Source organism: Hemicordylus capensis, chromosome 2 (assembly GCF_027244095.1).
Source record: "Hemicordylus capensis ecotype Gifberg chromosome 2, rHemCap1.1.pri, whole genome shotgun sequence".
Taxonomy (NCBI): Eukaryota; Metazoa; Chordata; class Lepidosauria; order Squamata; family Cordylidae; genus Hemicordylus; species Hemicordylus capensis.
Genome location: NC_069658.1, coordinates 1,825,253 through 1,851,334, shown reverse-complemented (window position 1 = coordinate 1,851,334; position 26,082 = coordinate 1,825,253). Strand labels below are relative to the sequence as shown.

The window sequence follows — 26,082 nt, the reverse complement described above, 5'->3', positions numbered from 1 at the left end:
TGCAATCAGATCAGGCCAACATCATTTCTCTTGTCCAGAAAATCAGTTGCCTTCCCAAGAACAAGGAACTTCAGATTAATCTGGCCTGATATGTTTCAGAAAATGCATCTGCTGGTTCGTTGCTATCTTTTAATCATTGTCTCTGAAGACAATGCATGCAGGACCACATGCAGTGGACCGGCAGTCTGCCTTTCTGTAGGTGCCGTCTTGTACAGCTGTTCACAGTAGCAGATTAATCTTGAGAGCAAAGTCGCGAAGGCATTTTCACTTCATTTCAGTCACACACACTCTCTCTTAAAGAGTTGTTGCCACTCTCTGAACTGTGCGCTCCGCTGCCGCTCTTGCCCCCATGACTGAAGTGCAGGACTCTGTTCAGAGACTCAGGTGGTTGTGTACTGCCTCTTTAAGAGAGCACTCTAGAAGGCCTCAGGCTGAGACAGGCCACATGAGGAACTGTAGGAAACGGTTTCGGTTTCGCTGTGGAGGACGGTGTGAGTGGTTGCGCCTCTATGGTCTCTGCACAGAGCAGGCCTGTGCAACATAAGGCCCGGCGGCTGGGTCTGGCATATGTGGACTTTTTTGCTGGCCCCCAGGAAGGAATGTCCTGTAGCAACACGAGGAGCCATAAAGAGCTCTTCACCTCAGCAACTCAATGCAGTTGGCCGCTTGAGACCAGATGTCCCCTGTCCCTGGGCCAGGGACACCACCTCTCCTGCCCCTGGCCGCTCCCTGCTCCCTGCTCCAACTCTCTGCCACCTCACTCTCATGCATGTTTTAAATTATTATTCTTGATGTAATAACGAAGGCGCTGAGGATTGACCTCAGCCCCACGCAGCAAGTCATGGTTGGTTCTGGCCCATGTGGGGAGCCTGAGTTGTGCACCCCGGCATCGATGCAGTGGCTGCCTGAGAAGCCGCCACCGACTTTCTCCAGGTTTTAGGGGGGCTGCATCCTGCTGAGCTCTCCGTTGGCCTTTCCCGTAGAGTGACAGCCAATGGGCCGTGTATTCTGGGGTGTTTTTCCCCAGCACTGAGCAGATCCACTGTGGAAAGAGGCCCGGTCCTGGCCTCGAGTGCCACGTGATTATTATTTGTGGGAGGGGGGTGGGTGGGGTGAGCACTGCCGAGGTGTCCCCCCTGTGGAAGCCTTCTGGGGCTGGTGTCACTTTATCAGACGTCATCGGGTGACAGGCACTCACCAATGTGTTGGAGTAAGTACAGCTGGTCACGAGAGTGGCCAGCTGGGGCTTGAGAGATTCCTGGGCATTGTTTCCCCGGGAGACCGATGCTGATTCCTGGAGAATCGGGGCCAGTGCTGGAGAGCTTGGGACCCTGCTGGTAGCACCACATGACGTCAGAGGCGGAAGGGGGGGGCGGAGTGCCGCTGTGTCTTGCTTGCTTCCCCCCACCCTGCGGCTTGCCTTCCTTCATGCTCTAGAAGTCAGCCTGCCCTCATTCCACAGCAGGGGTGGCAGCTTCTGCTCCATCTCTCCCTTCATTCCAAAATCACCAAACGCAAAATATCCTGGGCGGCTTTGGACCATCCCGTCTGACCAGCCCGGCCTCCCTGTGACGAAGGGCTCCCTCCTGTCTGGCTAATTGCAAGAGGGCGATTTCTCCAAACTGCTTCTCCACGAGCACTTTGGGCAGGTGTGTGTGTGTGTGTGTGTGTGTGTGTGTGTGTGTGTGTGTGTGTGTGTGTGCGCATGTGTGCGCGCAGGACATGCACACCCACCCTGCATGTTCACATCCCCAATTGCATGGAAGCAGGGCTGGCTGGCCAGTATGGTCTGCATCAGCTCTGTTATAAGGCATAATCTCAAGGGGCCATTTTGGCGTTGGTAGGCCAAAGCACCAGTTACGAAACTCGGCTGAACTGCTTGGTAGCTCAGATCCAAGGTCTTTGGATCTTTCGGCAAGACCTTCGCTCTGAACTCTCTAGAAGCTCAGATTTAGCAAAGTTAGCCAAAGCATTCGGAAACCAGGGGAAGTCTGGCAGGATGAAGCCATCCTGCCAGGTGTGTTGCTCTGAACATGTAAATAGCTCCTGAAAGGCTCGCCTGGTTCTTTAGGAAATCTTCATTCTGGTCAAACTGACTGGGACGAAAGCAAAATCAGGAAATGGAATTTCAGGGCTGAAGGGAAGGAGGTCGGCGAAAGCAGGAATCAGCCTTTCAGAGCGGAACAGCAGAGAGGTCTGACTTTTGGAACTAGTCCTCAGTGGTTTCGTGATGGCTGTTTCTGTAGGAAAGTGAGTCCGGCCTGTTATCGTGGGGAGAGGAGAGAGACAGGAGACCAAGGGGGGAGCGAAGCACTCATCTGTGCTGGGCTTGGTTTAAGATCTCTCTTGACATATTAAAGAGTGGTCTGGAGGAGTTGAAGGGAAGCAGAGGACCCCTTAATGGCCAGGAGGCAGCCTTGCCTTGGAAGAGCCAGGCCCCCCCGCCCCCGACTCTGGAGCTCCTCGCAGAAATGAGCCAGCTGGTCAAACGTCTGGGGAAGCAAACGCCTCCGAAAGACTCCTTCAGTGTGAGGAGAAGGTCGCAGGAGGGGAGGGAAGACGCCCACTAGGCTGGCTGAGAAAGCAGTGCTCCCAGGAGACCCTGCAGGCTTGGACTTCTTAGAATTCAGGGACAGATTCTGCAGCCTGGAAAAGTACGTGGAGTCCTCCAGTATGACCTCCTTGTCAATCCAAGATCAACTTCATTGCTGTAATGACTCGTGTATAAAGCTGCTTCAGGAGAGAGCTCATAGCTCAGGGGTGGAGCACATGCCTTCTGTGAAGAGGAGAGGAGAGCTGGTCTGGTGGTAGCAAGCATGACTTGCTCCCCTAGCTCAGCAGGGTCTGCCCTGGTCGCATTTGAATGGGAGACTTGATGTGTGAGCACTGCAAGAGATTCCCCTCAGGGGATGGAGCCACTTTCACGTTCCCTCCCTGGGAGCATCTCCAAGATAGGGCTGAGAGAGACTCCTGCCTGCAACCTTGGAGAAGCCGCTACCAGTCTGGGTAGACAATCCTGAGCTAGATGGACCCATGGTCTGACTCAGTATATGGCAGCTTCATGTGTTCCTATGTTTCTATGAAGAAGCTACTACACTCAATCCATCAGCATCTCCAGACCTTTCACTGCCTGCAACCCTGGCACTGGGCGAGATGGAGAATTGTCTGATGAGCTGGTGGCAACCACAACCGGACCTCCCCTGCTGGAGGTCTTCAGAGGCGGCAGTGCTCATGAAGAAGAAGGCACTCTCTGAAACACCCGCCTGGCTCCAAGACATTCAGGGCTGTATGAATTATGAAGCTGACTGGTACGAAGGGGAGACCCGCAGACCATTAAGCATCATCCCCCTACACACAGACACACCATGACAAACACAGTATTTTTAACACGTAGGTTCTTGAGGGCCGAAACAGCAACTGAACTCACAAGAACGCAAGAACATAAAACAAGTATACGGATGCCAATATGCAGCAGCAGAGTCGTTTCAACATGCTGGGGCTGCATGCAAGGCGTGGGGTGCGGGGTGGGGAGGCCACTTGGGAGGGGAGAGTTTGGTCCGCATGAAAGCTCCCTTGTGCGGTGGGCTCCGTCCCCAGGTGCTGGGCTGCGCTCCAACCCTTCAGCCAGCTCAAGACTGGCTCTGTGTCCGCTGCCCGGACCCTTCCCACCTTTTTCCCCCCACCAAGGGGATTCTCCGGACCCTTGTGTGCTGCTCTCTGAGTCTTGTCCTGAGCTCTCGGGGTGGGGGGTGGGGAGCCGGACCTCAGGCAGGGTCCAGGCTGCCGGTGCCCTGGAGCCCTTCTGTCCTCCCTGGCTCTGGCCTCACTGGGACAGCGGTAGATCTTGCCAAGGACGGTCCTGTGCCAAGAGCCGCCTAGCTAGAGATGTTGTTGTCTTTGTCAGGCAGGGTTTGAGATTGAGAGAACCGGGGGGGGGTGGTTTGCGTCTGGACTGGTCTGCACTTGGCACCTCTGTGGCCCACCCCACCGCCCCCCCCACCTTCTGAATCAGTGCCCTGCCCACGGCTTGAACCTGGGGCCAGAGGAGCCCAGCCCCAGCAGGCACGGGGGTCTTGTCTGGCTCCGCACCCAGTCCTCAGGGTAGCTGTCCGCCGGCTGTCCTCTCCTCCCTTTCCTCCTAGCCCTAAACCGGTGGCCGAAAAGGCTCGTCGGTCCTTGGAGAGCTGCTGCCACTCAGAGCGGGCAGTACTGAGCAAGATGGGCCAGTGGCTGGGCCTGTTTTCTGGCAAGGCCCAGTGGGGAAGGGAGGGGCCGTCGCTGTGTGGCAGAGCATCTGCTTTGCACGGAGAAGTCCTCAGGCTCAGCTGCTGGCAGCTTCTCCAGGCAGGGCAGGGTGCGGGGGAGAGAGAGAGAGACGCTGCCAGCCAGAGTGGATAACTGAGTAGGCCGGTGGTTCAACTCTGTCAGAGGCAATGCCGTCTGTTCACCTCCCTTTGCCCAGAGGCGGGATACTGCTGCATGGTAGGTGGCTCCTGGAGGCTGCTGCCTTAGCGGCCTCCTGCTTCTGGATGCCCACCCCAGGAAAGAGAAGACGGGCCCAGCTGCATTGGGGGCCTGATGCCTCTCCTTGCCTCCCACTATCCAGAATGCCCAGTGGCGCCTCTTCACAGTGGCACCCTCACACAGCCATGCAGCACCCGTGGGCGAGGGTCTCCGCCGCACACATTCCCAGCGGGAGACCTGACCTTCCTCCTGCACACGGGACTAAGCAGTCTCACACATCTGCACGGACAATGCAAGGCCAGCTCTGCACACGCTTGCAGCATTGGTCAGCAGCACACCCTGACACAGAGCGACGAGAGAACAGAAGTGGCCACCCGCCTCCTCCTAGAGAGGAGGACCTTTCCCATTTCCACTCTTCGGGATCCCTGCAATTCTTACACATGTCTCTCACTGCTGGTGCAGCGGGGTGGGGCCTCTCCTCTTATTCTCAGTGACCCTTCTGTCTCCCCAAAAGGCCACATATTTTATATATTTAAAATATCTATGCCTGCCTTGTCTGGAATAACTTCAGGGTGGCTTAGGGTATTTCGAGATACGGTGGGGGCATTGCAAGAGGGTCAGGTGACTCGTGCGCGAGCTGCTTGCAGACCTTCTTCTTGGGCTCCCCCCCCCTCCGCCCAGCACACACACTCACCCACCCCTGGCCACTCTCCTGCAAGCTCCTCCTGCTCTTTTCTGTCCACACCGAGGTGGACATTGTGGGCGGCTTTCCCTCCCAGGGTCCTGCCCACTTTCACCACTCCCTACAGGGCTGCATGAGCACCTGTGCAGAAGGTGACATCTTTCACTTTTTCATTGACCTTTGGCGATGAGTTGTGCGATGGCGCACTCCCCTTACAGTGTCCACAGCCCTTACAGCTCAACAGCCTGCGTTTCCCCATCCCCGAGACCTCTCTCCAGACTCCCATGAGAGTCTTGGACTGGAAGGGGTCCGACTGGTGCCCCCTTGACCTCAGTGATGATCTCTTCAGAAATGATTTCCTGAAAGTGAAACACTGGACTGTTCCTCTTTCCTCCTGCCTGATCACCCCCTTCTAATGACTAGGCTGCATTCTTATACACACTGTTCTGGAAGTAATGTCCCATTGACGGTGATGGGAGTAAATATAGATCAGTTGTGCTGCTGGAACCACAATATGATTCCTTTCCATTTAAAAAAAAAATCTTAAATTGCTGCTGTTTTGATTTCTGTGGGGCAGAGGGGCAATAAGTACTGAGGGGGGGATTAAATACTTATGAGGGGGGGCAGCAGGGAAGCAGAGGAGGAGGAGGAAGAGTTGGATTGTTCAGTGTTGGGTCCTGAGGAAGACACACACAGGCTGCTACACCCAGTCGACCTCACCTTCCCTTCAGCCACATACGTCGGTCAGGACAGGACACTAGGAAAACGGGACACTTTAGCTGGTGGGTTTCTTCTTCTCAGAATGTGGTGAAAATGGAATACTTGGGACACCCTGATGAGGCCAAAATGCCAGCAGAGCATTTGGGGCCAGATTGCTCAAAGGGTTTTCATTTGGGCACATTTTAAAGTTTCGAGGCTGGACCTTTGACGATTTAAATCTTGTCTCCCCAGTCTCCAGCCTTGGAGTGAGACGTGAGCGATGCGGAAAATGCACACTCCTTTGAAGTGGCAAACAACGGCGTGCTAGTCCTATGCAACACTGTATTCCGAGCAAGAGCAACACCATTTAGAGGGACAAGATAGAGAGAAGATGAGACAGCGGGGAGGGGGGGGGAAGCCTCTTGCCCGAAAGGCTCAATAAGGGTGCTATTGCGCAAGAGCAGCCATAAAAATTAAGAAAGCCATAAAGGGGACAAAAATAATAAAAGAGGGGAAATGGATAATACACAATGAGAACTGGAAGGAAAGTGTGCTCAGGTGCAGAAGTGAGGGAGCTGCATTTCTCCCCTGCACTCCCACCCATGTAGTGCTGAAAAAATTACTTCTCCCCCCGCAACACATACACAAATTGGGCAGCAGATTACAAGCCCCAAGGAGAAAGGGCCTCCGAGGCGGATGATCTGAGCTCTCCGTTGGAATCTGGGGGGTCCTGGGGAAGCTGGAGCCCCGTTCTGAAAGGAAGAGGCAACTGTGAGTCCCTTGTGCCTGTCCGCAACATGAGTTCCTACTGGGTGCCTCGAATGAGCAGCCCTGCTGTGGCTGGAAGCTGGCACCCCATGCAACTGCTCTCCTCTCTCCGCTGCAGGTGGAGCTGTCGGACGGGACCTTGCACACCATCACGGACGCCTACGCCGGCAAGGAGTACATCATCCAGGTGGCCGCCAAGGACAACGAGATCGGCACGTGGAGCGACTGGAGTGTGGCTGTCCACGCCACGCCCTGGACTGAGGAGCCCAAGCATCTCACCACGGAAGCCCAGGGAGCAGGTGAGGAAGTGGGCTGCAGTGCCTGCTTTGTCCTGGGGAGGGTCCAGCTGAGGCTTCAGGGCCCCCCACCACTCCTGTCCCGCCAGCCTGGCTGACCTCTCTTGCTTGCACTGGAAGAGATTCTCCTCAGGGGATAGAGCCGCTCTGGAAAGAGCAGAAGGTTCCCAGTTCCCTCCCTGGCAGCATCTCCAAGGTAGGGCTGAGAGAGACTCCTGCCTGCAACCTGGGAGAAGCCGCTGCCAGTCTGTGTAGACAATCCTGAGCTAGATAGACCAACGGTCTGATTCAGTATATGGCAGCTGCCTATGTTCATGAGACTCTCCTCTTGCCCTGCACAGTAGCGACCAAGAGCCCATCTGCAAGAGTGGCCATGGCCACTAGCGTAGGAGGAGAGGTCTTTCAGCAGCTGCTAGCCATGGTAGCTGAGCAGAGCCGGCATGTTCTGGGCAGGCTCAAGGCTAGGTGCAGGGCTGTGGTGGAGGGGGGACGTGCAGGGACGGAGCGTTGGTACTTCTCAGCTTCTCTTGGGTGGCCCTGGCCAGGGAGGCTGTCTGGGAGAGTGCCTGCTTCACTTCTGGACTGGCAACTACCTTGCTGGCAAGCCATCGGCAGGGCCATCGCTGTGCCCAGCTTGTGAGATTGCCCAGAGCTGCTGCTGGAAGCCGAACACTGCTGGGCTGGATGGACCTTGAGGCGATTCCCCGCAAGCTGCTCTGGGCCTGCTGGCTGGCCAGGCGTCCTTGCTGCAGGAGGGGATCCCGGGGTTTCGGGAAAGTCCCAGCCCGTCAGAGCAGAGCAAGCACTTTCTCCAGGGCTGGTATTCGCAACAGCACCACAGGGGGCCTGTTAGCAAGGAAAGCCACAAAGTTAACACTCGGCTTCTAGGAGCCAGCTGGGCCGGCTTCCAAGCACGTCACGTGGTCTCGGCCTCCGGCTTCCCAGAAGGAGCCGTGCAGCATCCGAGCTGGTCCCCTCAGCGGGCACCGCAGCTCCTGGGGTTGGGAAATGGAGCAAAGGGGCTGCCCACTACTAGGAAAGGGCTGGGAGACGTGCCAGAGGCCCTCCGGGCATCTGGCCGCACACACACAGAGGGGGAGTGTGTGGAGATACCGACACGGCATGCTGCAAGGCAGCCTCTCTTGGGCTGCACATCTCAGAGCACAACAGAGGTCGGCTCTGAGCAGCTGTGTGCCCTGGTGACGTCCCCGGACCTGCCCGAGTGGAGAATGTGACGACAGAAATGTGGATTACGCAATGCCCCAAATCACCTGGGCTCCCTACATGGAAGAGAGACCACCTCCCTGCTCTGTAAGTTCAGCTCCTAAAGATAGATGAGCTGCAGATGTCCTCTGGCCTGCAGCCTTGGTGCAGCAGGAAGAGCCCTCAGGCCCTCTGGAAGCCCCTTTGGCCGGCCAGGGGCCAAGCCTGCGCCTGGTCCGGACCTGCACAAGTGCGGGGTGTTGCTTTTCACGGCAAGAGTTAATTAATTGCAGCAGGTTGTTTGTCAGGGCTGTGCCGGTTTCCTTTCTTCTTTCACACGTGTTATTTCTCCCTTTCCTGTCAGCACAGCTCAGCATGGCTGCATCATGTTTTCTGGAGAATCTTTTCTGAGCAAAAGGGGTGACCTCAGGGGGAGTGGGGGGGGCGGATCTTTCCTCGCCCTCATTGGAGGCCCGCCCTGCCCTGGCTTGGGGCTACTTGTTACCCCAAGCTGCTCTTTTGGCAAATGGTTCTTGTCTTCGTTTCAACTGTGTTTCATTAGCTAAATGATCCCAGTCAATCCAAGATCACAGAAAATATGCTGGCATCACACCACCACATGGCCAATTCAGCTTGGTTGAGTGACAGTGCCAATTCAGAGTGTGTGCGCACACACACACACACACGGCGGGTTACCTTTTCTTGGTTATTGGTTAGCACTGCTAATTTTAAATACATACCATATTTTTCATTTTAATGTAAGCAGTTTTTATTGCAGATCTGTCAGCCACTTACCTCACTTTAATTGATTAATCACCTGCCTTGCAACTGATTGATCGACTCATTAACCAATTACATTTAAAACAAATGTGCATATTACCAAAATGCCAATATTGATGCTTTTTTGAGCTTTAGAAGTATGCAAGGGCTTACCACTGACTAAACAAACGTCCCTCCCCAGAGGCAAAGACCTCTGCCATCCCCCAAAATAAACCAGCCGTGGGCCCTGAAAGCGCAGCTCCAGAGCCGAGAATTTCCCCTCACTGAATAATCAGCTATACTAGGGGGGCTCAAACTTGGGCCCCTAGAAGTTGTTGGACTACAAAACTCCCATCATCCTCTGTAAAAAATGGCCATTGTAGCTGGGGATATGGGTGTTGTAGTCCAACAATATCTGGGGACCCATGGTGAAGAACGCCTGGTTTAGGAGATCACTCTACTAATCCAGCAAACTCAAGCCTGCAGACTGGTGTTCCTACCAGATCCCTCTGACAAGACAATCACACCTCCAATCAATCGACTTAGGAACAGAGGGAGCTGCTGCCATATACTGAGTCAGACCCTCGGTCCATCTAGCTCAATATTGTCTTCACAGACTGGCAGTGGCTTCTCCAAGGTTGCAGGCAGGAATCTCTCTCAGCCCTACCTTGGAGATGCTGCCAGGGAGAGGACTTGGAACCTAAAAGCTCTTCCCAGAGTGGTGGCTCCATCCCCCGAGGGGAATCTCTTACAATGTGCTCACACTTCTAGTCTCCCATTCATATGTGGTTTCTAAAAGGAAACCCTGATACAAAAGCAAACACAAACAAAGCCTCTCCTCCTGCCAGTGTCGCCTTGCCAGGTCGGGGACACATTTTTCTGTTTTCAGACACCCCGGCTTGGTTGCAGCAGGCTACGGGTGCCCTTCCTCCCCCCCGCCCCACCCGCCGCACTCAGCTGCAGCTGCTGTTGTATGAAGATCAAGCCAAGACGGCACCCAGCCCAAGAGAGCCGGCCAGGCCGAGAGGCAATGCCTCTGCCCCGGCTCAGCTGCGCATCTCCCTCTCGGCAAAGCCGCCCACAGCCTCCTTCCATGGGGGGCCCCCCGGCTGCTTTCCTCCATCAGAGCAGCCAAGCGGTTTTCTCCATCTGGAAGGGCCCCCAGAAGAAGGCCCAGAGATGGATTGTAAGGCTGGTGCCTGGAGGAGCCAAGGAAAGCGGGCTGGCTAAACCTTAGGAAGGTCGGTAGCTTCCGGCTATCCAGCATGCCAGGAGTGGAGAGCAGGGGCAAGACTCAGGCGATTGTACTCTTTGCTCAGCAGGGTCTGCCCTGGTTTGCATTGAAATGGGAGACAACATGTGTGGGCACTTTCAGATACTCCCCTGAGGAGGTGGGGCTGCTCTGGGAAGAGCATCTGCAGGCTCGGATGCCCAAAGGCTTCGGTTCCGTTCCCGGCAGCATCTCCAAAGAGGGCTGAGAGAGACTCCTGCCTGCTGCAGCCTTGGAGAAGCCGCTGCTTGTCTGTGCAGACAATTCTGAGTGAGACGGACCAGAGGTCTGACTCGGTATGTGGCAGCTTCCTGCTATGTTCCTCCCTCTGTTCCTAGGAGATGAGCAGTTGTTGCTACAGGGATGGACCATCCTGGTTGGGAAGGTGGGTGTGGGACCACGTGGCCGTTTGGGTCCGTGTCCATTCTGTATCAGCTGGGTCTATGGATAAAGGGAAAACTATGGAGACAGGCAGCTGCACCAAAGGTTTGCCAGGCCAAAAATGGTGTTTCAAGGGGGCCAAAATGGTTCCCAACCTCCTGCCCCAAACCTATCTCAATATTCTTGTTTCCTGTCATTGTTTCCCTCTCTGCTGCTTCTTTAGCACCACCTTTCCTATAATTTCTGGACCCTGGTCTTCCTGAAGGAAGTCAGGTGCGTAATCCCATCTAATTAGGGCTCACACTTGTGATTTTAATGAAAGGCGGTATGTAAATTTAACCATAAAATAAATAAAATGATGGCATCATAACACTACACAGGCTTTGTGATGACTTCACTGAATTTGAAGATGGCATCACAAAGTTTGGCTGCGTGATGACATCACTGAAGGCAAATGAAACCAGCTGAGAGCAGATGCCGTGCTTTCTAGATCAATATAGATTGTTACCAAGAACAATAAATATATGCCAAAAAATAGTGATCACTTATTTAAACCAAACTAGTTCATCCTTGTGACGTTTTTAACACACACACACACACATGTGATTCATTCAGAAGTCAGGAGGGTAAAGCCAGTGTGTTGGCTCTTGAACGTTTCAGTGGACAGATGCTGCCCTCTGCTGGCCATCTGCCTGAACATACACAAGTTGGGATTTGTGCCAAGGAGGGCAGCAGACTGCCCACGACAGGACTGCAGCCCCATTGACTTCAGGGAGACTTAAGCAGTAGGCTGAGGGTGCGACTTGCCAGAGGACAAGTATTTAGTAATGCCCAAAAGAAATGGTACTTGCATCTCTTTCTACAGTATCCGCTTAAAGTGGTGGGTCTCTCGTATTAAGCATGGGGAGAGCAACTGGCCCTCTCCATCCCCAGCAGAGCATCCTTCCAGTGGCTGCTGCTGGTGTCTACCTTGTGTTTCCTTTTAGACTGTGAGCTCTTTGGGGACAACGAACCTTTATTTTTTGGTGTAAAACACTTTGAAAACTTTAGTAGTCATCATCATAGCCGTTGTATCCTCATGTTGTTGATTGATTGATTGATTGATTAAGTGCCATCAAGTCGGTGTCGACTCTTAGTGACCACATAGATAGATTCTCTCCAGGAGGATCCGTCTTCCGCTCGGCCTTTCAGGTCTCTCGGTGGTGCATCCATGGCTGTCGTCATTGAGTCCATCCACCTTGCTGCTGGTCGTCCTCTTCTCTTTCCTTCTACTTTCCCCAGCATTATGGACTTCTCAGGGGAGCTGGGTCTTCGCATAATGTGTCCGAAGTATGATAGTTTGAGCCTGGTCATTTGTGCCTCGAGTGAAAATTCTGGATTCATTTGTTCTATGATCCATTTGTTTGTTTTCCTGGCTGTCCACGGTATCCTCCAAAGTCTTCTCCAGCACCAAAGTTCAAAAGCGTCAATGCTTTTTCTATCTTGCTTCTTCAAAGTCCAGCTTTCGCATCCATGGAGTGTCACTGGAAAAATCATTGTCTGAATACTTCTAATCTTTGTAGGTGTAGACATGTCACAGCATCTAAATATCCTTTCCAAGGCCTTCATTGTAACCCTACCATGTGCTAGTCTGTGGTGTGTTTCTTGACTGCTGGATCCTTTACTGTTGGTCGATCTTAAAAGACAGAAGATATCCACCACTTCAGTGTCTTCATTATCAATTCTGAGGCGGGTTGCTCGTTGTCATTAGTTTAGTCTTCTTTACATTTAGTCGTAGTCCCATTTTTTCACTGTGCTCCTTGACTTTCATTACTAGAGCTTGCAGATCATCTGTGTTCTCAGCTATCAGAGTGGTCATCAACGTAGCACAAGTTATTGATGTTTCTTCCTCCAACTTTAAAACCAGCTTTAAAACTCATCTTCCAATCCAGCTTCTCTCAGTATATGTTCATCATATAAATTGAATAAAGAAGGAGAAAGCATACAGCCTTGTCTTACTCTTTTGCCAATCTGGAACCAGTCTGTTTCACCATGTTCCATCTGGACTGTGGCTTCCTATCCTGTGTATAGGTTTCTCATGAGAAAAATGAGACATTCTGGGATGCCCATTTTCCTAAAGACATTCCACAACATGACATGGTAGACGCAATCGAAGGCTTTTCTGCAGTCAATAAAGCACATATTGACTTCTTTCTGGTATTCTTTGGCTTTCTCAATTATCCAGTGTGCATCAGCAATGATGTCTCTTGTTCCTCTGCCTTTTCTGAAACCAGCTTAAACATCTGGCATTTCCCTTTCCATGTAGGGCTCTAATCTGCATAGGATGATCCTCAGCATTATTTTGCTATCTTGTGAAATTAAGAATATTGTGTGATAGTTTGCGCAATCTGTTAAGTCTCCTTTCTTTGGTATGGATATGTAGACTGATCTCTTCCAATCTTTTAGCCACTGTGTCGTTCTTCAAATTTGCTGGCATCGTTAGAGCCTTGACTGATTCTTCTTCTGTTGCCTGCCATATTTCTGTAGCTATTCCATCAATTCCTGTAGCCTTCCGACTTGATAATGACCAGAGTGCTGATCTAACTTCATCTTCCCGTACTAGAGGTTCTTGCAAGTAGGGAATATCTTCTAGAGTATCTTGGATGTTGATGTCCCTGCTGTACAGATTTTCAGTATTCTCCTTCCATCTCTGTTTGATCTTCTCTGAATCGGTTACTATCCGTCCTTTGACATCCCTTAACATACCAATTTGAAGTTGGAACCTCCCTCTGGGTTCAGAAATCTTTTGGAAAACTTTCCTTGTTCTTCCATGTCTATTTCCATCCCCAAGGTCTTTACAGATGTCATTGTAGTACTGCTCCTTGTCTCTTCTAACCACTTTCTGAAACTCTCTATTAAGTTCTTTCCTAAGGTCTTTATCTTTCTTGACTTTGGCTTCTCTCCTCTTATTGGCAATTTCCACCATCTGTTCTGACATCCATTTTGCTTTCTTCTGTTTCTTGGTCTTTGGCAGACTTTTTCCCACATACATCCTTAGCAACTTCTTTGATTTCATTCCACAGTTCCTCTGGTTCCCTATCAATGAGGTTCAGAACTTCAAAGCAGTTCCTGATGTTCTCCTTGAAAATGGTGGGTACATTCTCAAGATCATATTGTGGAAGCTGGATAGGTTTGTTTTTCCGCTTTAGCTTGACTTGGAACTTGCACATGAGCAGTTAGTGATCGGTTCCACAATCAGCCCCCAGCCATGTCTTTGCTGTTATAACTGAACTCTTCCACCTCCTTGCACCAATAATGTAATCAATTTGATTTCTGTGTACTCCATCTGGTGATGTCCATGTGTATAGGCGCCACTTTGGTTGAAGGGTGTGTTAGCAATGAAGGATCTTTGGCTTGGCAGAAACTAATAAGTCTTTCTCCTGCTTCGTTTCTGTTTCCTAGGCCATATAGGCCAACTGTGTTTTCCTCCTTCCCTTTTCCAACTTTGGCATTCCAGTCTCCAACCACCAGCACCACATCTTGCTTGCATGTTCTGTCAATTTCAGACTGGACTTGAGCATAAAGCTCATCAACTTCCTCTTCTTCTGCATCAGTCGTTGGGGCATAGACTTGAAGAACTGTCATGTTAAAGGCTTGTCCATGAAATCTAATTGATATTAGTCGGTCACTGACCGCATTGTACCCAAATACTGTCCTTGCTATATCCTTCCTGACTACAAAAGCAATGCCGTTCCTTCTTTTGTTTTCGTGTCCTGAGTAGTAAACGGTATGGTTTTCTGACTGAAAGTGTCCCATCCCAGTCCATTTTAATTCACCGATGCCCAAGATGTCAATCTGTAGTCAATTCATTTCATCCTTCACGGTGTCGAGCTTTCCCATATTCATGCTTCTTACGTTCCAGGTTCCCATTGTGATTCTGTCTTTGCAGCTTTGGATTTTCTTTTCCCACATGGTAACATCAGCTGCTAGATGTCCAAGAGGTTTTAGTCTAACTGTGTCATAAACACCATCGGTGCTCTGAGAGATCCTCAGCTCTTCCTCCGTAGCATGTTGAGTGCCATCCGACCCAAGGGGCCCATCATCCGGCACTACGCCAATCATTCTATTTTGTCTGTCCATGTGGTTTTCTTGGTAAAATACAGGAGTGGTTTGCCATTGCCTTCTCCTGAGCAGTCTGAAATGATGCCTTTGTCGTCATCACTGAAATGATCGTCCACCTCCAGCACCTTCCTATATCGCTGCTGCCCAATAGAGGTGCCTGCTTGCTTTAGCTGGGCAGCTGGGATGACCTTCGTGCTTTGGGTGACCCTACTGGGAGTATACCTCATCCCTCCCCAGAACCACCACCCCCCTGTCACGATGGGGCAGCACAGCAGGACTTGGGGGGTGGGGGGAGTTCATGGGGGAAACAACCCAATTTCTCCCTCTCACACTGGTCACATTGCAAATGGGTCCTCTTCCATTCTCTCACCACTCCCGACCCCCGCACACAACAAACCTCATGAAAGGTGTACTTGTGAGCACTGGTGTGCCGTCCCCTCAGATTTGCATCTAGCACGAAGGCACTTCCCTTTCTCGGGTAAGGTGGTCTTTCCCCCCTCCTCATGCAGAGGTGCACCTAGGTAATTTTGGAGTCTGGAACTAAAGACCTTTCTGGCCACCACCCCTGTTGCTTACTCAAGGGAAGCTGGAAGCTTGGCGGGGGAGGGGCTTTATTTATTTGTTTGTTTGTTTGTTTGTTTGTTTGTTTGTTTGTTTGTTTGTTTTACATTTATATCTTCCTCCAAGGAGCCCAGAGCGGTGGATATGGTTGTGTTTACCCTCACAACAACCCTGTGAGGTAGGTTAGGCTGAGAGAGAAGTGACTGGCCCAGAGTCACCCAGCTTCATGGCTGACTGGGGATTTGAACTGGAGTCTCCCCAGTCCCAGTCCAAATCTCTACCCACTACACCATGCTGGCTCTTTTTAGAACTTTAGAAGAGATTCTAAACAATCTGCACACCCTTCGATCGATCTGCACACCCCTAGTGTGTATGTGTGTGTACACACCTGCACAGTCTCAAAGCCTTTTCAAAAAGGCACAGGAGCCCTTGTTGCAAAATGGAAGCCCAGAGACCTTCCATTGGCATTTCTCCTTGTCTGGTATGGAGCACAGCTCTCTAGGAAGGGTTGCTTGCTAACCTCTGAATCATAGAGGATCTCCTTCATGAGCTACCATTAAATGAACAGGAGCTGTGCAAGAGAAGGAGAACTACCTGAGGGATTGTGGCCCAAGGCTTGTTTCTCAACCTGGGCCTTCACTACAGGGCTTCCAAGTCCAGACACTTATTTGGCCATGGATTCCATTCCCACACTGATCTCCACCAGCCCAAATGGCCCGTTGGGGCAGCTGATCTTGGCAACTGTTCAGGAGCTGTGCTGTGCATGAAGACACACCCAAGGCGTAGTGTCCATTGTGTGAAGCAGTTCAAACAACCCGGCTGCCATGCTGCAGGGGCCACGCCTGGGGCCCTACCCATGTCCCTGCATCTGTCGGCTCAGTTTTTGAGAAGTTTCAGCCAGCGCTGGACTCCCAGCTTGATGCCTCTCCCTGCTTTTATAAGCAGGGGGAAGCCATCCCGGCCTGGCTGCAAATGCGTCACTGGCTGGCCAAATTTTACTTTCAGATGGGGGGCATGGCCCTGTTTGCTAACGTCCAGCTGGCGGCAGGCTGGGCAGGGGCCCCCAGCATCCTTGCTGCTCCACTGAGACCCACACAACAAGTTGTCTCATGCAGGCATTTTCCAGCACTGAGCCCAAATCCTGGCAATATCTGATAGGAGTTGATAGGCAGAGTGAGACCAGAATGCTGAATCACAGATGAATGGGGGATCCAAAGTCTGACCATCAGACCTTGCCTGACTACCAGCTCCATTTCTAGCCTGTGGACTGATTTTGAATTCTAAGATGTGCGAGTTCATTAGAAAGAAGAGAGCTCCTCTGAGCTCGTGCAGATTGCATTGCCCTCATCACCATATGCTTCAACAGTGCATATTTACCAGGGGCCCTGCCTGCAGTCCAGTCCCTGCTCCTCTTCTGGGGCTGGACTGGGGTGTCTTTTAAAAGCATGTTGTACACAGGACTTGGCCTCCTTGGGGCTTCTGCCCTCTCTCTGGAGCCTCTAGGAGTCCCACCCAGGCAGTTTCCAGATTAGACCCTGCAACAGGGTCAGGGCATATCTCTGAAGTGTACTTCCACACTTCCTGCGTTGTGACACCGCAGTCCCGACGCTGACAGCAGGCTGCCATTCACATTTCAAATTAATGTGATTTCAAATTAATGCCTTGTTTCAAATTAAATTGCGGCGATATAGTGCTATGACGTCGTATATCCGGCGTAAAGACGTTGCAGGTATTTCGGGTTGTTCATTTTCGCAAGAATGCTCCCCCTGCTGGGCATTTTGCTGTTTACGTTTTGACTGAGATTGGCTTGAACAGAAGCATTTTGCTGCTGTTGAACGGCTAACTGGAAAGCGCCCAGGAGTGATGATCCCTCTTGACTCATGGACACAAGCATGGAAGTGCACACAGGTGGATGCAGACCTTTTCTTCCACACACGCCCATTAAAACTATCCAGGTAGCCAGTAGCGCTGAATGCCTGTCAGCTGCAGCTGTTGAACCATATTTTCCAACCAGGTCTAGTGTGAGCTTAAAGTTCCTTACCTTCTTTTAAAAAATGGTGGTGAGGAGAAATGTTCTTGGCCAGCTGGGTCCTCACCCTGCTTAAGAAGTTGGGGAGGAAAAGCTCTTGCACCGTGAATGAATGAAGTGAGAGGCAGGGAAGAGCCGACAGCAAACTGCCCCGTGTGTGTGTGTGTGTGTGTGTGTGTGTGTGTGTGTGTGTGCGCGTGCTGCGTCTTCACAGTCTTCTTTCTTCTGCCCCTTTCTGACAGAAACGACGACCTCCACCACGTCAGCATTTATGGTGCCCCCCACGACCCGGATCTACGACCCGGAGGAGCGGAGCAGTGACGGAGCCGTGGCACTTCCCTGTGTGGCGGGTCTCCTGTGGGTGGCATTCAGCATTCACTTTATTTAGTGAGTATCAGGGCTCCCCTCCCCCAAGTGGGGCCCCTGCTCCTCGTGACAGGGCTGGGGGGGGCAAAGGCGAAGCCTGAGTGAGGGGTGCCAAAGTCGATTAGCAGAAGGGGCATGAAGTGCTGCGAGGCTGAGCAAGAAGAGAGCAAGAGCTGCCTCCTGCCCTCAGGCCACTGCTCCCACTGGTCCATCACCTGCTCCTTGCTCAGCACCATTAAGAGAAACCCTGTTGCGGGGTGGCAAGCATGTTTTCGTCTGTGCCTTCTGTCCCCTGGGGACCTCTGACTCTCTTCCGGTCATCCCAGGCGAGTGCCTTCCTTTGAGTGCCCCCCACACTCTGCCAGAGCTCCCCGCCACCACCATCTGTGGGCAGTTTCTCTTTTCCAGCTTTTTGTGCTGAGCATGGCTACCTCTTCCATCCATCCAGCCATCCAGCACATGTTCATACCGCCCCATATATAAATCTCTGGGCGGTTCACAACCTAAAAACACAACAGCCATTAAAACATTAAAACAAAACAAAAATTTAAAACACAGGCAAAAACGCTTAGCAACTTAGAACTTTAAAACTGTAAACTAGTCGCAGAGAGATCGCCGTCCACCTGCTTTCCTGCACGCTGCAAACGTGTGTGGGAAAGCAGCCAGAAAAACAGCCGAAGGTCCAACCAGCAAGACTGAAGGAGCATTCTGATAGGTGTGGCTTTCCAGCAGGAATTGCAACGATGTGAAGCCCCCAAAGCAGTTGGTCAGACATACCCGCACTGTGAACTTAAACCTGGTTGAAAACTGCTCGGCAGTCTCATGGCTTCCCCGAAAGATCTGGGGGATTTCAGCGTTGGGTAAGGATGCCAGGAACTAGGCAATCGAGACCTGCCGCCTTTCCTAGCATGACGCAGGGCTTCGTGCACTGCCCACCCCTACGCATGGTGATGCAGAAGTTGCTCCCACAGATGGATGTGCTGTGCAGCATTGTGGTGCTGTCACACTGTGTGCCAGGGTGGCGGCTGTGGATTCCTATGTCAGTCCCAACTCTGTTCAGGAGAGGCAAGAGCAGAAGCCGGACTTCTGTAGGTTTCCCCATTCGCAGCAATGGGGCAACCACTATAGCACCACATTAAGTTAATAGTGTCTTAACATAGCCATGTTTTAGGGAAGAATTGAGTATAATTAGCGTTATTCTCGGTGATTCCCTAAAACATGCCTCCATGACATAAAGAGCAAACTACGCCTATTCTTTTCTATCTTCTTCTTCCTCATCTTCAGGTGAAGCAGGTGGTCTTCCCACCTTTCTGGGTGGCAGGTGGGGCTTCTTTCCGCTTCTTGGAGAGGCAGTGAGGGAAGCGATAGCTTGTTGCGTAGCGTTGGAGCTCGCATCAGAGCTGCCTTCAGAGGCCACAGCAACCCCTGAGCAGCATTATGCTCCGTGGTGTCGCGCTCCAGGGATGGATGGGCAGGGATGCAGTCCCGGAACTTTCTTCCCTCCAGGGTCTCAGCAGGGATGCAAAGCCTTTGGCTTTCTACATGGAAATCATGTGCTGCTCTTGATATTCCAGTCATTTATTACCATTCTTCTTCCTATTTTAGGGACATAGGAAGCTGCTTTATACTGAGTCAAACCCTTGGTCCACCTAGCTCAGTATTGCTTACACTGACTGGCAGCGGCTCTCCATGCTTTCAGGCAGAATTCTTTCCCAGCCCTCCCTGGAGATGCTGCCAGGGATTGAACCTGAGACCATCAGCATGGAAGTCTTATGGTGGACAAGTGTCAGGACATCCTTTAAAAAATGAGAGGGGGTGCCCCCTGAAACAGCGTGGTGTAGTGGCTAGAGTGCTGGACTAGGACCAGGGAGACCCGAGTTCAAATCCCCATTCAGCCATGAAACTAGCTGGGTGACTCTGGGCCAGTCACTTCTCTCTCAGCCTAGCCTACTTCACAGGGCTGTTGTGAAAGAGAAATTCAAGTATGTAGTACACCACTCTGGGCTCCTTGGAGGAAGAGAGGGATATAAAATGTAATAAATAAATAAATCAACACACTGATTCACTAACTGAAGAGGGACAGGTCCGATTTCCCAGCCACTATCTTTAGTTAAAATAATCTTTGGCTACAATCATCAGGATCCACAAGTACTGCTGATCATTGCTCTTATTAATATGGTTAATTAATTGTAATATTTATTTATTTATTCATTCGATTTATATACTGCCCTTCCAGAATGACTCAGGGTGCTTTACAACAGGATAAAAACAATTAAAACCAGTTAACAATTAAAATCAAAACTATAAAAACAGAATAAAACCAATTAGCAATAGCAATAGCAATAGCACTTACATTTCTATACCGCTCTATAGCCGGAGCTCTCTAAGCGGTTTACAATGATTTAGCATATCACCCCCAACATTTCTGGGTACTCATTTTACCGACCTCGGAAGGATGGAAGGCTGAGTCAACCTTGAGCCCCTGGTCAGGATTGAACTTGCAACCTTCTGGTTACAGGGCAGCAGTTTTACCACTGCGCCACCAGGGGCTCATAGGAACCATTTATTTTACTACAAAATAGAAGGTAGTGAACAGTCTCCAATCCATCCAGACTGCAAACTCTTGGCTGGGCATTTGGTTTCAGGCAGCTCGGGGGTGGGTGGATTACAGCACTGTACTGATAGCAGCTCAATGTTTGAGTCATGTCTGTAGTAAAAACAATGATATAAGCCTGTAGTCTAGAGAAAAGGGCATGTGAAATTCCCTGCGCTGGTCAACAGGACATACTAGGCATGGAAAAGAGCGTGTCACCCAAATCAGGTAGTTGTCTATAAAACTGAGGCATACTGGTGTCATTCAAATGAAAGGACATCAAATGCAACAAGGAGGAGGAGGCTCTGCTCTTCTTGGGGCGGGGAGACAATTGCACTATCAAATATTTAACATTACAGGCAATAAGGAATGCCATGAGAACTTGCAGAACTATCACCCCTCTAAAAGAGGAATGTGCTCTCTTTTCTGGAGGGGGTTACAAACAAACTACTCATGGCTACTGAAACAAAGAAAAAAGGGGACAGATCATGGAGAGGTAGAAGGAAAGATCATTTGCATTAACAAGTCACTTGCAAAGAGAAGGATAGGAGTGGCAGGAAAGGAACTTTATTCATTTCAGTTCTTTTTCCTGGTGAGAAACCATCTCGGGTTGTGGGGGAAAGTGTGCCACCACCAATTCCAAGGAAAGTATATCCAAAGAAACCTGTACAACCCAAAGAGGGTTAAAAAGTTACACATGTGGCTTCCTTTTTCCAGAAATGCTCAATTGGGAAGGAAGATTTTGGCAGCTCATGACCCACCAATCAAGAGAAGGCCAGCAAGCCTCTTGCCTGTGCAATGCAACCTTGCACTGGTAAAGTTTCCCTAATCATACATGAAGCAAAGGTCTCCACAGCCATGTCACAGCCAGCTTTTCTTTATTCAGGTGACAGAATTGTAGAGATAGCTTCCCATTTGCCAGAACATCTTTGGAGGTGGGAAGGCCAACTCTCCCACCAAGGGCAAGGTTGGAGCATGTAGCCTCTTCCCATGCATGGCTGGAGGTGTTGCATGAAGCTCATAGAGAGAGGCCGTTAAAAGCAGAAGCCTCAACATTAAACATTCAAACAGCTAAAAACCCTGGGAAACCTGGGAAACCATTTAAAACAGTTTACAGTAGTTTAAAAACCCTGGAAGTACAGGCCAAACAGATAGGTTTTAAGGGCTCTCCTGAAAGACAGTAATGAACTCAAATTATGGATTTCTGCCTGGAGTGCATTCCATAGCTCAGGAGCAGCTACAGAGAAGGCCCGCCTCTGAGTCACCACCAGACAAACCGGTGGTAACTGGAGACAGACCTCTTCAGATGACCTTAACATGCGGTGGGGATCATGCAGAAGAAGGTGCTTTCTATGATAACTCGGACCTAAACTGTTCAGGCTTTAAAGGTAATAACCTGCACTTTGTGTTTTGCCTGGAAACATATTAGCAGCCAGTGCAACTATTTCAAAACAGGCATAATATGGTCTCTCTGGATTGCCTCAGAGACCAATCTGGCTGCCACATTTTGAACTAACTGAAGTTTCCGGGGTACTAACTATGTACGAAGGCAGCCCCACGTAGAGCGCATTGCAATAGTCAAGCCGGGAGGTTACCAACTGATGCACCACTGTTTTGAGGTCATCCTCTTCAAGGAATGGGTGCAGCTGTCGAATCAGCCGGAGCTGATAGAAAGCACTCCTGGCCATGGCCTCCACCTGAGATACCAGGGTGAGGCCTGGGTCCAAGAATACTCCCAAGCTGCACACCTGCTCCTTCCAAGGGAGTAACTCCATCCAGCACAGGAAAATCTAACTTACCCCTCAGATTTTGATGAGCCCCCCACAATAAGCACCTCCATCTCGCTTGGATTCAGCTTCAATCTATTCTCCCTCATCCAGCCCATTACTGCCTATAAGCAGGCATTTAGAGAATGAGTGCCATTTCCTGAAGATGAAAAGGAGAAGTAGATTTGGGAGTCATCAGCATACTGATAACACCCAGCACCAAATCTCATGATGACCTCACCTAGCAGTTTCATGTAGATATTGAAAAGCATTGGTGACAGAATGGAGCCCTGGGACTCCATATAACAGCTCCCATTTTGAGGAGCAACTGTCACCAAGCTCCACCATCTGGAATCTACCTGTGAGATGGAAGCGGAACCACTATAAAGCAGTGCCCCCTATCCCCAACTCCCCCAGGCGATCCAGAAGGATACCATTGTTGATGGTATTGAACGCTGCCGAGAGATCCAGAAGAACCAGCAGAGTCACACTCCCTCTGTCAGTTCCACGGTAAAGGTCATCCATCAGGCCAACCAAGGCTGTCTCAACCCCATAGCCTGCTCTAAAGCCAGTGTGAAATGGGTCTAGATAATCAGTTTTCTCCAAGACTGCCTGGAGCTGGTCGGCCACCACCCTCTCAATCACCTTGCCCAACCAAGGGAGATTGGAGATTGGCCTGTAACTATCCATCGCTAAGGGGTCCAGGGAAGGCATATTTAAGAGCGGTCTAACCATTGCCTCCTTCAGGCAGGGGGGCACCCTACCCTCCCTCAGCGATGCATTTTTATTAACTAGGCCACCTCCAACAATCTCCCTGCTAGATAGAAGCAGCCAAGTCGGGCAAGGATCCAGAGAACAGGTGGTAGGCCACACCGCCCCAAGCAGTTTGTCCACATCCTCAGGAGTCACAGATTGAAACTGATCCAATCTCATCCTGCAAGAAGGATCGCTGGACACCTCCTCCATAGACCCTGCAAAAATAGTGGAGTCAAAGTTAGCACGAATACAGGAGCTCTTGTTTGCAAAGAACCCATTAAAAGCATCACAGCAGAACGACCTCAGGGACTGATTTGAAACAGAAGAAGCAGAGACTAAACTCCTCACAACCCGAGACAGCTCTGTTGAGCGCAAACCTGCAGTCGCAATGCATGCAGACCAAAATCTCTTTTTTGCTGCACACACCGCCATCACATAAGTCTTCAAATGGGTCACATGCTGTATCCTGTCAGATGCTAACCGAGTTCTCCTTCACTTGCGCTCTAGTCGCCTACCCAACCGCTTCAGCCCCTGCAACTCCTCCGTATACCAAGGGGCCATTCTTGAATTCAATATTATATTGAATTAATATAATAATTAATGCACTGAAAATTGACCCCGGCCCCCACAATCAAGTTGGTCCCAGCCCACTGGGGTGTTTTGAGTTGTGCACCCTTGGTCTACATGATCCTTGACTTCTTGTAACAGAACCCCCCAAATTATCGCATCCAAGAGAGGTGTGTGGCCATTGGGATGGGCATAGCCTTGGGTTGTGGCTGCCAGGATGGGTGTGACTCTAGTGGCTGTCATGGAGAGCGCCTGCCCTTCTGAATTTGCATCTCACATCGCTGATTATGACTCTGTAACACTGCATGTCATGGCAGTCGCGGAGTTCAGTGGAGCCTAGTCACAAGTAAGCAGGCATAGGAGTTCAGCACTAAAGAGGGTTGAAGCTGGTTTACTTTTGTAGAATAGTTTTCCTTGTAGGAAAGCCCAAGAGTTTGCCGTGTCCTGCCCTAGAGCCAGACCTGCCGCCTTCCAGAAGGTGACCCTTCTTCACACACACCCTTTCTTCTCTGGCCCCCCCTTCCCTGCAGACTCGGCCTTGGAGCCCCGCTGAGAAGGTCACCAACTTGCCAGAACGTCTGTGTTTGCTTCTGTTTTGCACATGGTCTGAAGGACACGTCACGTTTCTCTTCATTGCTTCACACCCTGGAAGGACAAGCCCTCTGGGATCCAGAGGCCCCAGCCTCCTCCTCCTCCCCGCAGCCTTCCCTGCACCGAGAGGTGGACTGAGGAAGCCTCAAGAAGGACAGAGGGAAGCTCCTCCTGGAAATAGAAAGATGTGGGTGCAGGGCGGGGAGGGGGGCAGGCCTGCTGGGGTGAAGGGGGAGGGGAGATGCAGGGGGAGCACCAGCCGTCCTGGCCTCGAGTTCGGATCATACAGCTAAACCACCATGCCAAAGATGCTCCGCTGAACCTGCTTCGCACCCGGCAGCCAACTCCCGGACACAAGCGTGTGCAGAACGGCACAGGAAAGAGAGGCCACGGACCCGCCCGGTGGGAGCTGTAGGCCACCCCTCCTGCTGCTGCTGCTGCTGCTGCTACTACTCCTCTTTACAGCTGTGAGAGAACCAACTGCTGAGTCCTTGGCCAGGCAAAACAAGGAAAAGAGGGTGAGGAGGCATCCAGGGTGTCTCATCCCCCCCCCCCACAATTAAACATTGGCAGCCAGGAGACTTGTGCTTCGGGGGGGGGTGTCTGTTTTTAAAGAGGAACCATGAACAGTAGCACCTGCTCCCTGAAACCACCGCGTCTCGCCTGAAACCAGGGAAGTGTGCCTGGACCACGCCTCCCACCCCAACCCCGTCCCTCCGTTTGTAACTGCGTGCATTCCGTTTATACAAAGAAACCTGTGGGTTTGTGTATTGGTCTTATTATTGGGGAGTGGGATGTATACAAAATGGAACTGTAGCTAAACTGAAGGGCCCCCAAGACGTCTCCATTCCTCCCCGCCCAGGTCCTGTTTTGTAACGCCCCGGTTCTCTCTCTCTTCCCTGTTCTCTATCCCTCTGGTTCAAAATGCAGTATTTATACCGTATGTCCTATTATTCCAAATGATAATATGCTGTATTTGAACTTTTTATAGATGTATATTAAAAAAAAACTAAAAAAAAACAGACATGCACACACACACTGAAAAAATACACAGGAGAGAGGTTGCCCATTAAATGTGACCATTTCATTACAATGTTTTTGGACCTGGGTAATGGCTGAGTTTGTTCCTTTAGTCTCCAGCTTGGCAGTCTTGAGGAGTCATCTGTTGATTCAGATGTGCAGATTCCAGGGGCCAGTATCGGCTCATCCTAATGAGACAGGGGGGCTCCGCCTCCTGGCAGAAACTTAGGTGGCTCCCAGGGCTGATAAAAATCGATGTGTTGTTTTAAAAATAATCTCTGTATCTAATTCTCTAAGGTATACCCATAGCTAATCCCGTGTGTAGCAGCTCTCGCAAGAGTTTGCAAACAGAAGCACCTGATTGGGCAGTGGGGATTCCATATGCAGATGCGGGGGGGCCTGTGATGGTTAAGGTCAGTGGGAATGCAACACTGGTGGGAAGATGATTGTAGAGGATAGATAGATAGAAAGAAAGAAAAGGATAGTGGGCCGGGGTCTGCGAAGAGAGGTCTCGTGAGGGAAGAAGAGCCCCTTCGGGAGAAGGAGGCTGCCGTTGTGTGAATTAGATGAGGAAACAAGATGAACAAGAACTCAGGAAGGGAGAGAGAGAGAGAGAAAGAAAAAAGGGAGGGGAAGAAAGACAGAGGGGAAGAGCGAGTGGGTAAGACAGGCATGTGTGCGAAATACACACAGTTCAATAACAAAATGCAAGGCTTGGTGGTTGCCTGAATTTATTATTTATTTATTTATTTGATTTGATTTATATACCGCCCTTCCAAAAATGGCTCAGGGCGGTTTACAATTAAAACAAACTTGTAAAACAATGAAAAGCTAAAACAAATTAAAAACAATAACACAACAATTAACAATTTAAAAACATTTTAAAACAAGAATTAAACATTGTCCCCAGACCCCAGCTCAAGAAGACACGTAGACTTAATATGGATGAAAAGGGCCACAACTTTATTAACTATTACACAGGCATGGCAGACTGGAACAGCAGGTGATTAATCACCCTTAGAGAACAGTGCGGGCCAATAGAAGCAGGTCAGAACTCTGAAGTCCTACCCAGCGCCCTACTGGGAGACACACCCTGGCTCGGGAATGGGCAGGTACGCCCCACTCAGTTCCTTCAAAGCCAGCCCCCCCTTCTGTAAGAGAGGATCTGGATATTTCTAGGCATTCGTCCACCCCGGACCCCGCAGCCCAA

General features: G+C 50.8%; 1 protein-coding gene across 8 annotated transcripts in view; it reads left to right on the top strand.

Moving 5' to 3' along the window:
* CNTFR (ciliary neurotrophic factor receptor) overlaps positions 1 to 24,960 on the top strand; it is a 448,395-nt gene extending 423,435 nt beyond the window's left edge. For all 8 annotated transcript variants that reach the window (XM_053301733.1, XM_053301734.1, XM_053301732.1 and 5 more), the window contains 3 exons: positions 6,732 to 6,912; positions 17,456 to 17,600; positions 23,792 to 24,960. In XM_053301733.1, coding sequence (XP_053157708.1) covers positions 6,732 to 6,912; positions 17,456 to 17,600; position 23,792 — 327 coding nt within the window. In that variant the 3' untranslated portion in view covers positions 23,793 to 24,960. The remainder of the gene's footprint in view (positions 1 to 6,731; positions 6,913 to 17,455; positions 17,601 to 23,791) is intronic.
* Positions 24,961 to 26,082: the final 1,122 nt, after the last annotated feature.